Genomic DNA, 12,495 nt, shown 5'->3' with positions numbered 1-12,495 from the left:
TTTCAGACAAAGGATACTCAAAATATAGTGCTATTAGAGTCAGTCTCAGTCAGACTCAGATTTGATTCACTTTCTGCCTCTTCTAATTTGTTTTGACTTTGTAATTTACATTTAGGTCAAATATACATTTAGCATTTCTTCACTCTGAAACTCCTATCTCTGATTGTCAACTTTTTTTTTTTTTTTTTTTTTTGAGATGGAGTCTCGCTTTGTCGCCAGGCTGAAGTGCAGTGGAACAATCTCAGCTCACTGCAACCTCCACCTCCTGGTTTCAAGCAATTCCCCCTGCCTCAGCCTCCCAAGTAGCTGTGACTACAGGTGTGTGCCACCATGCCTGGCTAATTTTTTGTATTTTAATAGAGACAGGTGGTCTCGATCTCCTGACCTTGTGATCCACCTGCCTCGGCCTCCCAACGTGCTGGGATTACAGGCGTGAGCCACTGCGCCTGGCCTGTCATCTTTCTGACCTGCACTGTTAAAATTATTTCTCTAATTCATCATCTTAGCCAATTCATTATGTTCTCTTAATCCCTTTGGCTTTCCTTTCCCAATAACATCTACAGTTTTAGCACCTGCTTTTCCAAATGAGTCTTTTAAGTTGTCCTTCTCCCATGCTATGTCTTTCTGTCCCATGTTCTAGTCTTCCTTTTTCAACTTGGCAACTGCTCCCATAGAGCTATATAGGTCTGGAGCAAACATCTGTTCACCCAGAATTATCCCTCCATTTCTCTAATATTGTACTCATATTCCTTCTTTCTTTGAAAAATCTTTAAGCATTCTGGGGAAAAAAAAAAAGACTCCCTCTGTGTCCTTTAGCCATGTTTTCTCTTTCCTTGGTACAACTGAAATACATTTAAAAGGAAATCAGAATGGTACATATATTTTTACTCCTCTCACATCCCCTTAGATTTAGAATGTAGAGATTCTAGAGAATGTTTTTGCCTGTTTTTGTAGACAATGGTTTTGCCTGTTCTAAATAAAACCTAGTACAGGGTGGACACTCACATACTAAAAACAATAACCTTCAGTTACGCAAGCAATGCAGCAATCCTAACCTCCTTGTCCAGGTTTCACTGGTAGGCTCATCTCTGGTTTTTGGAGCCCTACTAATGGCACAGGGTTAATGGTGGATGAAGCGGAGAGCTGATTAGAAAGAGGCCCATCTCCTTCACCATCCAGTTGTGACCTTTTCACAAGCTCCTTTTCCCCTGGCTGGTCGTCCATTGGAGGATCCATCAGTACATCTGCTAGCTCTTTTTGCAGCTGCTGTTCACTCCCATTCCCTACAATCTAAGGGTCACAAATACATGCAATCAGCAAAGTGAGAAAGACTGACCAGTATTGATTAAAATGGGTCCACATTCTAAAGAAAATCATTAGCATTTCTTTTGATACAAAGATATCTTCTGAATGTTTTTTTAAAAATAGAATAAATCAAGATCTGCAACAAATAAGGGCACAGCTGCTCTCTCAATTTATATAGTTTTTCATGAAAAAGTACATAGTGAACTTCAGACTAATACCCAGAAATATATGCGATAGCCTGCCAATGTTATTAAAGTCTTTTACTGTGTCCTAAACTAACAATAATTAAAAGATTTATCATTTTGTCTGATAAGAAATAACGCTTTTAAGAAGAACATCTTAGTGTCTCCTCTAGCCCTTAAGAAAAAAGGAAAAATGTGCTTGCTTCCAAAAGATATCAACAGAAACATACATATTAGGCAATACATTTCGACAGGTATTTTACCACTCCAGTCATATGCAAGTCTCTTGTATTTCTGAGGAAGACTTATATGATATGAACAGGTTCTGAAAGTTCTGAAACACTTGAGTAAAGCTGACACGAATGTACAAAATAGTCCTGAGAAATAAAAGCACTCTATTTCAGTAATATCAAGTAATTTTATGGAGTCATGATGGGTTATTACCAGTTCCTCAACAAGGAAGCAAGTGCAAAATCCAGTGGAGACTGCCCAATGCCAAGGAAAACCACAAGTGACATAATGCAGTATTGTCACTAAACGCTTAAGAAATACTAAAAAAATTAACAAAAGAATTGAGTTAGAAAAACGAAGCCATGGGAAAAAAGAGGGAGCCCTGATTTAGGAGGCTTTCTGAAGACTAAAACCTAACAAAAAGTTAAATTGGGCAGGGCTAAGAGAATGAGACCTACCCTAGCAAAATTAACACAAAGGCTAGGAAGCAAAATTCCAATAACAGAGGTAGGTACCTCTGGGCTACCAAGAAATCCAATTCAAGTATTTTTATTGATTCAGGCTTTTATAATTCTATAAACTTCAAGTCTCTTGTGCTGCAAATTATAATTGAGAAAAAGACAAGTCTTTTTTGCGGACATTTTCCCAAGGAAATTCCAACACTTCAACTACTTTTGCCTTAGAAATAAAGACCTCTTTCTTGGCTTCAATGACAATTTCTGTTTCTGTGAATTTCATTTTATGTTTGGAGTTATTGCTAATGGAATTACAAGTGGGCCGAGTAATTTTAACCCTTTGTTAAATCAGATTCTACACAGACACAAGTGCAACTGAATTTCTTTTTTCAGAAGTTCTGCTTTAAAAAGTTTTTTTTTTTTTTTTTTTTTGCTGGGCACAGTGGCTCATGCCTATAATCCCAGCACTTTGGGAGGCTGAGGTGGACAGACTGCTTGACCTCAGGAGTTCAAGACCAGCCTGGGCAACACAGTGAAACCCCATCTCTACCAAAAATACAAAAATTAGCCGTGCGTGGTAGCATGTGCCTGTGGCCCCAGCTACTGGGAGGCTGAGGTGGGAGGATCGCTGGAGCCCAGGAAGCTGAGGCTGCAGTGACCTGAGATCACGCCACTGCACACCAGCCTGGGTGACAGAGCAAAACCCTGTCTCAAAAACTTTTTTTTAAAAGAGACATCATATCACTATGTTGCCCAGCGTGGACTTGAACTCCTGGGCTCAAGTGATCCTCCCTCATCAGCCTCCCGAGTAACTGTGACTATAGGCAGTGCCACCACGCCCAGCTTAAAAAAATTTTAAAGCACCTAAAAATCCAACTAAAGCTTAGATCCAATTAGCCTCTTATCTTTTCAAAACTGGAGAAGAAATACTGTATCACCTGCAGTAAGCAAAAGACAGCCCAAGTGAACCTAAACTAATTTTTCCAAGGGTAGGGAGAAATAACATATAGGAGTAGAGTTATATAGCTTCCCAAAAACAGATGAGAGAAGATATTAGATTCCCTGTTGAAGCAATTAGTAATTACAACTGGGAATGCAACTGGAACTGAAGAAAGACATATTACTTGCTATGAAGTAATATGCCAAAGATCTTTTGATCTTTGGCACATAAGTAAACCTAAGTTTTCTGTTGGGATAGGCTACCTACGTTGTAATATACTTACCAATCACAGAAATGTAGCTAACCCTAAAAGAAAACATGTTTATACATTTGCCTTGTGTTTATACATGTTTATCTTGCATTCTTCCCTACTTTATAAATTTTATAAACATAAGAACTGTCTTCAATGTCCTTAACTCTTCCTTAAAAACTAGGAAAAAGTAATGTACACACACAAAACAGTTGTAAGAGTGGCTTAAAAATAGTAACCTAACAAATGCCTTGAATAATCTTATCAAATACAATACTCAACAATTATCATGTTAGATCATTTGTGAACCTTCAATCCAATTCCAAATTACTACCCGTGACAGTATAGTACACATACTTCTTTTTTTTTGAGACAGAGTCTCGCTCTGTTGCCCAGGCTGGAGTGCAGCGACACAATCTCGGCTTACTGCAACCTCTGCCTCCCAGGTTCAGGCAATTCTTCTGCCTCAACCTCCCAAGTAGCTGGGACTACAGGCGCGTGCCAACACGCCCAGCTAGTTTTTGTATTTTTAGTAGAGACGGCGTTTTGCCATGTTGGCCAGGCTGGTCTTGAACTCCTGACCTCAAGCGATCCACCCACCTTGGCCTCCCAAAGTGCTAGGATTACAGTCATGAGCCACTACACCCGGCCTGCATACTTTAATCAATTAAGTTCTTTTTTATTTTTAAGACAGTCAACTGATTTTGTCTAAACCAAGCTGGGAAACATTCAGCAGTGCCTTTCAAGGTTCTGAAACTTTGACATGCATCAGAATCACCAGGAGAGCTTGCTGAGACAGACTGTTGGGCCCTACCTGAGTTTCCAATTAAGTCTGGGGTGGTACTCAATAATTTGAATTTCTAAAAAATTCCCAGATCATAGTGATGCTGCTAGTCTGGGAACTGCACTCTGAGAAACAATCTTAGATTAATGATTTTTGACCATGACTATCCAAAAAAATTATCAGTATTACTAGGGAGTATGAAATGAACAAAAGCAAGTAATACATAGCATGGCATCTGTCACATAGTCAACATTAATACATATTTATCTTTTTTCAGAAGTTCTGCTTTAAAAAGTTGGTTTTTTGCTGGGTGCAGTGGCTCAAACCTATAATCCCAGCACTTGGAGAGGCCGAGGCAGACAGAGTACTTGAAGCCAGGAGTTCGAGACCAGCCTGGCCAACATGGTGCAACCCTGTCTCTACTAAAAAATACAAAAATCAACCAAGGCATTGTGGCATGCACCTGTAGTCCCAACTACGCAGGAGGCTTAAACAGAAGAATCGCTTGAACCCGGGGGGCAGAGGTTGCAGTGAGCCAAGATCGTGCCACTGCACTCCAGCCTGGGTGACAGAATGAGACTCTAGCAAACAACAACAACAACAACAACAAAAAACCTCCACAGATGATTCTGATATACAACCAGGATTGAGAAACACTGCCTCAAATCTAAATCCCAAACTACGATGCCAAAATAGTATTTACCAGAGGGTCCACATAGGCATCAAAATGGTCTCTGGTACTTTCTGAAAATGCAAATCCCTTGACTCCACCCAAGAAAAACCTCTGTACATGGGCCCCAAGAATCTATATTTTGCACCCCATCAGATGTTCACATGTAACAAAGTTTGAAAATCACTGGGCTAGAAACTTATACAGTTTATTTATTTTCTAATATGAATGGTTCATCATGATAAAAGGACTAACTGCGAATGATTTTTACTTTTGGCACATGCCTATCTCCACTAGAGAGGCTAGGAAAGTTGACTGCTTAGTTTCCAGCCTCCCTTACGGCTATGGTTTACCATATAACATAATTTTAGCCTTTCAGATGTAAAGAAATTGGCTGGGAAGCTTCTGGAAGACTGTTGATTTTCCCAATAAAAGAAACAAACATGACTGGTATCACCCCCTTTCTCTCTTCTTCTTGACTTGGAACATGAATATAGAACCGTGGTGGATGTACTATTACAATGAAGTGACACAGAACAAAATGTCAGTAAGCCAAGCCAAGCACAGTGGCCTGTGCCTGCAGTCCCAGCTACTCAGGAGGCTGTGGGGAAGGATCACTTGAGGCCAGCCTGGGCAACATAAGGAGACCCCTTGTCTTAAAAAAGAGTCAGTGAGCCAAAAAAGAATGAGTGGATAAAAGAAATTGGGTCCTTAATGGTATAGATCAGAAGTTAAGAAACACTTTCTGTAAAGGGCCAGATAATAAATATTTTAGGCTTTGCAGGCCTTATATGTAGTCTCTCTTGCAGCTACTCAACTCTGACTTTGTAGCATGAAAGCAGCCATAAACAATGTGTAAACAAACTAATGTGGCTATGTTCCAATTACACTTTATTTACAAAAACAGGTGGCAGACCAGATTAGGCCAGCAGACTATAGTCTGTTGAACCCTGGTATGGATGAACAAGTTAAACCAACTGGCAACTGCTTATCTCCAGACTTCTCATAGCAGAAAAATAAACCCTCTCTTAGTAGGGCTCTCTTCCTTGCTGCCAATAGCATTCCTAACAGATACCACAATTATCTCTAAAATAAATGTAGTTTCAGGTAAAGTAATGAAGACATTGTGGTATTGGTGAAGAGGCAAATATAAAGATCAATGGCACAGAACAGAGTCCAGAAATAGATGCACACATATATGGCCAACTGATTTTCAACAAAACTGTCAAGGTTATTAAATGGAGAAAGTGACAAATAAAACAAATGAAGCTGGAACAATTAATCTGACAACTATATGCAAGTACATGAACCTTAATAGTTCACATCATATACAAAAAATTAACTCAAAAAGGATTACAAACCTAAGTGTGCTCTAAAATTATAAAACATACAGAATAAAACACAGGAGAAATCTTTTTGATCTTGTGACATAGAGATTTCTTAGGACACAAAAAGTATGAATCATAAAAGAAAAACTTGAGAACTTTAACAAAATTAAAAAGTTCTGTTCAGAAGAAACTCTTAAGAGAATGAAAAGATAAGCCAGACCTGGAGAAAATATTTGCAAGTCATATATCTGATGAAGGACTTATATCCAGAATATATAGAGAACTCTTAAGAAGAAAACAAACTACCCAACTAAAAAGGGCATTTCACCAAAGATACACAGATAGCAAATAAGCACATAAAAAGAAACTCAACATTACTAGCCATCAGGGAAATAGAAATTATAATAGGATGCCTCTATACTCTTATAAGAATGACTATAGTCTGGGTGTGGTGGTTCATGCCTGTAATCACAGCAATTTAGGAGGCTGAGGCAGGTGGACTGTCTGTCTCTAGGAGTTTGAAACTAGCCTGGGCAACATGGTGAGACCCTGACTCTACAAAAATTTTAAAAATTAGCCAGAAGTACTGGCACACACCTTGGTCTCAGCTACTCAAGAGGCTGAGGTGGGAGGATCACTTGAACCCAGGAGGTTGAGGCTGCAGTGAGACTATGCCACTGAACTCTAGCCTGGGCAACAGAGTGAGATCCTGTTTAAAATAAAATAAAATAAAGTAAAATAAAATAAAATAAAATGAATGACTAAAATTCAAAACAACTCTGACAATAGGAAAGGCTGGCAAGAATGAGGAGCAACTAGAAAACTCTCGTACATTGCTGGTAGGAATGCAAAATGGTCTAGTCATATTATCCATTTTTTATAAAGTTTTATAAGGTTAAACATTACACTTACCATATGACTCACTCTTAGGTATTAGTTACCCAAGAAAAATAAAAACATATGTCTGCACAAAAATCTGTTTGCAAATTATTTTTTGAGAGACAGGGTTTTTCTCTGCTGACCAAGCTGCCGGAGAGTGGCACGATCATAGCTCACTGCAGCCTCAAACTTCTGGGCTCAAGCGATCTTCCCATCTCAGCCTCCCAAGTTGCTGAGATTACAGGAATGAGCCACCAATGCCCGGCTGCAAATGTTAATGAATTATTCATAATAGCCAAAAACTGAATACAACCCAAATGTTTATTCACTGGTGAGTGGATTAATAATAAGATTCTTACAGATCTATAAAATGGAATACTACTAAGCAATAAAAAGGAATAAACTACTAATACACACAATAACATGGACAAATCTCAAAAGCGTTATTCTGTGTAAAAGAAGCCATACACAAAAGACTACATACTGTATGACTCCATTTACCTGGCATTCTGGAAAGGGCAAAACTATAGGGACAGAAATCAGATCACTGGTTATCAGGGAAGGGGAATAAAGGTATGACTAAATAGATGTGCAAGGGGACTTTTGGGAGTAATAAAAGTATTCTCCATCTTGACTGTGCTGGTCGTTACACGAGACTTTACATTTGCCAGAACTCAGGACTGTACAACTAAGAGGGCTGCATTTTATTGGTGTAAATTTTACCTCAAAAAATCTGACCTAAAATAAAACAGAAAAAGTATGATTTCCACAAAAGATGCAATTTGAGAACACAACTGTTCCCTTTTTTCTATGTACCCTACTAAAGGTGCTCACCCAGGATTCTGTCTTTAGCATTAACTTCACGTTATTAGACTCTCCTGTGCCACTGTATGGTATCTACTCCTAACAACAAACAATCCCAAATCTGTATCTACAATCCCTTCCTCAACTGTCTACTCAACTAAGAGACCTTCAGTTGGACACATCAAACTTACTCTGTCCAAAACTTAAGCCACTGATCCTCTTCCTGCTTTTCTTTTTTTTTTTTTTGAGACAGAGTCTCGTTCTGCCGCCTAGGTTGGAGTGCAGTGATGCAATCTCTGCTCACTGCAACCTCTGCCTCCTGGGTTCAAGCGATTCTCATGTCTCAGCCTACCGAGTAGCTGAGATTACAGGCATGCGCCATCACGCCCAGGTGATTTTTGTATTTTTGGTAGAGATGGGGTTTCATCATGTTGGCCAGGCTGGTCTCAAACTCCTGGCCTCAAGTATCTGCCCGCCTTGGCCTCCCTGTTGGGATTACAGGCATGAGCCACCGCACCCAGCCCTCCTGCATCCTTTTTTAATCAATGAGTTGCACTACCATTCACTCCATAGCCAAATTAAGAATTACAATCATCCTTGATTTCTCTCATTCTCATATAACTCACAAATCCTATTGACCCTTGTCTGTCCATTTTTCCCTTCTATCTTCTCTGCATAGCTAATACCTTAGTACAACCTCTTTCATTTTACGTAGGCCTACTGCAGTTAGTAGTTTGCCTGCCTTCTTTCTCTCTCTCCTCTTTCACATATGGCCACCATTCAACTTATAATTGCCAATCTTAGTTGTGATCAAGCACTGCCTTGTTTTTAAATCCTTCATTGGTTCCTCAATGCCCACAAGATAAAGCCCAAATTCCTAAGTATATCCTATGAGTCTTTTCAGAACTCTGCTCAATCTGCCTTTCCAGTCACTTAGTCACAGCAAACTACTCAACTTTCCCAGGACACACCATAAACTTTCAAGCACCTATACTTTGTACCGAGTGTTTCCTTTCCTGGAAAGTCATCCTCTTTAAGACCAACCTTAAATTCTGTTACCTCCTCTGGGAGATCTTAACCCTTCTAGATAGGATTTAATCACTCCCTCCTCAGGGCTACCATAATATTAGCATATATGTTTATTCTAGCATTGCTACTTGTTTTAGAAAATATTTGTTTAGAGAGTCCCTTGAACCAGACTGGGCAGAGACTGTTTGTTAAATTATCTTTATATCCCCAAAGCTTCAGATAGTGACTGGGACAGAATACACCTGAAATACATATTTACTGAACTGAATGTTACAAATGCAAAGAATGGAAGCCAAAGCAGTATGATTTTATCCTACTTGGATACTGAATATTCCACAAATTTTGGTTTAATTATAGAAAGGAAATCTGAATGACTTCAGCTTTATCTACTAAAATACAAAAACAAAAACAAATACCATCTTTTTTCATTATTCTGAGCAAGTGTCATTAAGGTCTAACATTTACAATAAGAATACTGCAAAGAGCCCAGTGCAAAACACAAACAATGTATTTTGAAGTCCAATAAAGACTTCTAATGTAATTTAGCACAAATATGAAGACGAAAAAAGCAAAACAAATATTTATGAATAGAAAAACTAAGAATTACATTTAGATTTGTGTTTATTTCCATGTACTCTACATTAAAAGGAACAGTTCTTTAGGAAAGTCCTGAATTGTGAAGGAAAACAATAAACATAAAAAGGCCAATTTAGCATTTAGCAGCTACTATAAACATATGACATAAACGTTTGCAGGGATGGAGACTGCATGATGAATTGTTTATTCATAATTCTGCTTACATAGCAGGGTGGTACTAAAAAAAACTGGGCTCAGAGTTGTTTTGTGGCACAACTCCAAGAGGCACCCCATTCACAGCATAGATTATCTGAATGGCTCTCACTAGAACCGTAGTGTTCAAACCCTATGCAACTGAACTTAGTGGCCATACTTGGGCTCCCAAGTAAGACATATCTGGCTTTGGGACATTGCTCTGACATTAACTCTGTAACTGAGGGCAAATTAATGTCTGGGAGCCCCAGCAGTCTCATCTCTAAAATGAGGATGTTAATATCTCACAGGATTGTTATTAGGGTTTGATAACATTATTGGGCACTTACGTATATTTCAGGCACTGTATCGTGTGGTTTTTACAGAACTATCTCATTTAACCCTCACACCACAGTACCCGCCAAATAGTTAGCATCCAATGAGTGTTGGTATTCCTCCACCCCACTCTCAGCTCTTTCTAAAGAAACTCTGATCCACCTATTAGAGTTGAGGTTTGAAAACAAACAATAAACTTAGAAAGCAAGTAGTTCTACTTTTCATGGCCCAAAGAAACTCTAAGAACACACCTACTATTCATGTACAAAAGCAGCATACTGGAATAACATTTGTCCTTTCTAAATATATCAAATAAGGGCAATATCTTATATGGTAGAACTGGCTACAAGTCTGTTTCCTTGAGAGCAAAATTGCATTTATGGAACTAAAGGACAAAATGTTCCAAAGGCAAAATCCAGAGTCATTTCCTGGTCTCAATTTTCTACTTCTAATTTTATAGTCCTTGTTTCCTTTCACTGCAACAATACCAACTTGGCCCCACTTGATTTGCCAGTTATACAAAGCTACTTCAGGCAGTTTGGGATCCTTTTCTGAAGGATATTTAGGCCATCAAGAAAACATGCTTAGGAAGGGACAGTTTGTGCTTGAGAAGTCCCTAGATGATCAGAAAATTAAAGACGAATTCCTGATGATCTACAGTTTCCACTATTTTAATCCTATTGCAGTAAAAACACAAATAAAAATGGTTCAAATTGAGTAATATTGATGAGCTTCAGCGTAAAAGCTGAGCAATTAAGAAGTATGTATGTTACTTATACATACTAAATAACCCTAGCTGTGTCAGAATACATGACACAAAATAACCAAAAGTCCAATTTGGATATTTGAAGATTTAGTTACTAATCTCAAACCTGCTTACACACTCATTCTGTGATCTTTGTTAAATCAGTAAATTTCTTTATGATTTACTTTATAAACCATGGCTGTTCTGATTATCAGTCTCTTTATCTTACTCTACGAAGGAAGAACCAACATAAAGTTACCATTAGAATTTCTAGTATTACTTTAAAATAAAAAGAGGGGAAAGAACAGCAGCTTGTGAATTTATCCTGAAAAGTCAACTGAAGACAGGCCCAAAACATTTACAACTGTTTCACTAAGTAATGGGATTATGGATGGGTTTTTAATTTTTTTATTTTAAAAATAGAGACAGGGTCCCATCATGTTACCTAGGCTGGTCCAGAACTCCTGGGCTCAGGCAATCCTCCTGCCTCCACCTCCCAAAGTGTGTTGGGATTACAGGCATGAGCCACTGCATATGGCCATGGCTGGGTTTTAGTTACGTCTCTTACTGCCTGGTTTTCTATAACAAGCAGACATTATTATAACTAAAAAAAAAAAAAAAATGACAAAGCCATTTCCATCTTGGGAGGAAAAGAAAAGCAAATACAATCAATTCTTCTACATACAGTAGTCCTGACTCCATATTCTTTCAAGCTTCTGGATCTTACCACGTTACAGACTCACTTGTTTGTACAGGGCACTCTTAATATTTTCTCAACTATCACCTACTACACATAACCTTTCTTTTCTTCTTTAGGCAACAATTACATTCTCACACAGTTCGCTCATACCTAGATTCTACTACATGATGAATTGTATCATGATGACATATTTACTGATGTGTCTCCACCACCACCACCACCACTCTAACCCTCTTAATTAAACTGAGCTCATGTTCAGTAACTTTGCTGAATAAAAGCTCTGCATTACAAAGGACAAGATTACCAGGTTCTTTTTTTCTTTTTTTTTTTTGTTTGAGACGAAGTTTCGCTCTTGTCGCCCAGGCTGGAGTGCAGTGGCGTGATGTCAGCTCACCGCAACCTCCGTCTCCCGGGTTCAAGCAATTCTCCTGCCTCAGCCTCTGGAGTAGCTGGGATTACAGGTGCGTGCCACCACGCCCGGCTAATTTTTGTATTTTTAGTAGAGATGGGGTTTTGCCATGTTGGCCGGGCTTGTCTCAAACTCCTGTCCTCAGGTGATCCGCCCGCCTCGGCCTCCCAAAGTGCTGGGATTACAGGCGTGAGCCACCGCGTAAAGCAGATTATCAGGTTCTAAAAAAGCAGTATCAGAAACCAAATCAGATTAGTTTCGGCATTACTGAGATAGACTGACTTTTGTTATCTGCTATTTTTATAAAGTTTGGCAATTTTCTTTCATCTAAATAATGTCAATTAGATTTTTCAAGAAGAAAACTCTATGAGGATTAGTTTAAAAAATTAACTGATCTGGCCAGGCTCAGTGGCTCATGCCTGTAATCCCAGCACCTTGGGAGGCCGAGGCGGGTGGATCACGAGGTCAGGAGATCGAGACCATCCTGGCTAACATGGTGAAACCCCGTCTCTACTAAAAATACAAAAAATTAGCCAGGCATGGTGGTGGGCGCCTGTAGTCCCAGCTACTGGGAGGCTGAGGCAGGGGAATGGTGTGAACCTGAGAGGTGGAGCTTGCAGTGAGCAGGGATCATGCCACTGCACTCAAGCCCGGGCAGCAGAGCGAGACTCCGTCTCAAA

At 39.2% G+C, this 12,495-nt stretch overlaps 1 protein-coding gene across 4 annotated transcripts in view; it reads right to left on the bottom strand.

Annotated features, from left to right (window-relative positions):
* Positions 1-12,495, bottom strand: part of RABGAP1 (RAB GTPase activating protein 1) — a 177,811-nt gene that overhangs the window by 123,937 nt on the left and 41,379 nt on the right. For 3 of the 4 annotated variants that reach the window (XM_054502511.2, XM_054502510.2, XM_054502508.2), the window contains exon 3: positions 1,056-1,290. The exons of the other annotated variant lie outside the window; for it this stretch is intronic. In XM_054502511.2, coding sequence (XP_054358486.1) covers positions 1,056-1,290 — 235 coding nt within the window. The remainder of the gene's footprint in view (positions 1-1,055; positions 1,291-12,495) is intronic. 4 annotated transcript variants of the gene reach the window in all.

The sequence above is a fragment of the Pongo pygmaeus genome, chromosome 13 (genome assembly GCF_028885625.2).
Source record: "Pongo pygmaeus isolate AG05252 chromosome 13, NHGRI_mPonPyg2-v2.0_pri, whole genome shotgun sequence".
Classification (NCBI taxonomy): Eukaryota; Metazoa; Chordata; class Mammalia; order Primates; family Hominidae; genus Pongo; species Pongo pygmaeus.
The sequence above is the reverse complement of the archived record's forward strand: the minus strand, read 5'-3'. Positions and strand labels throughout refer to the sequence as shown.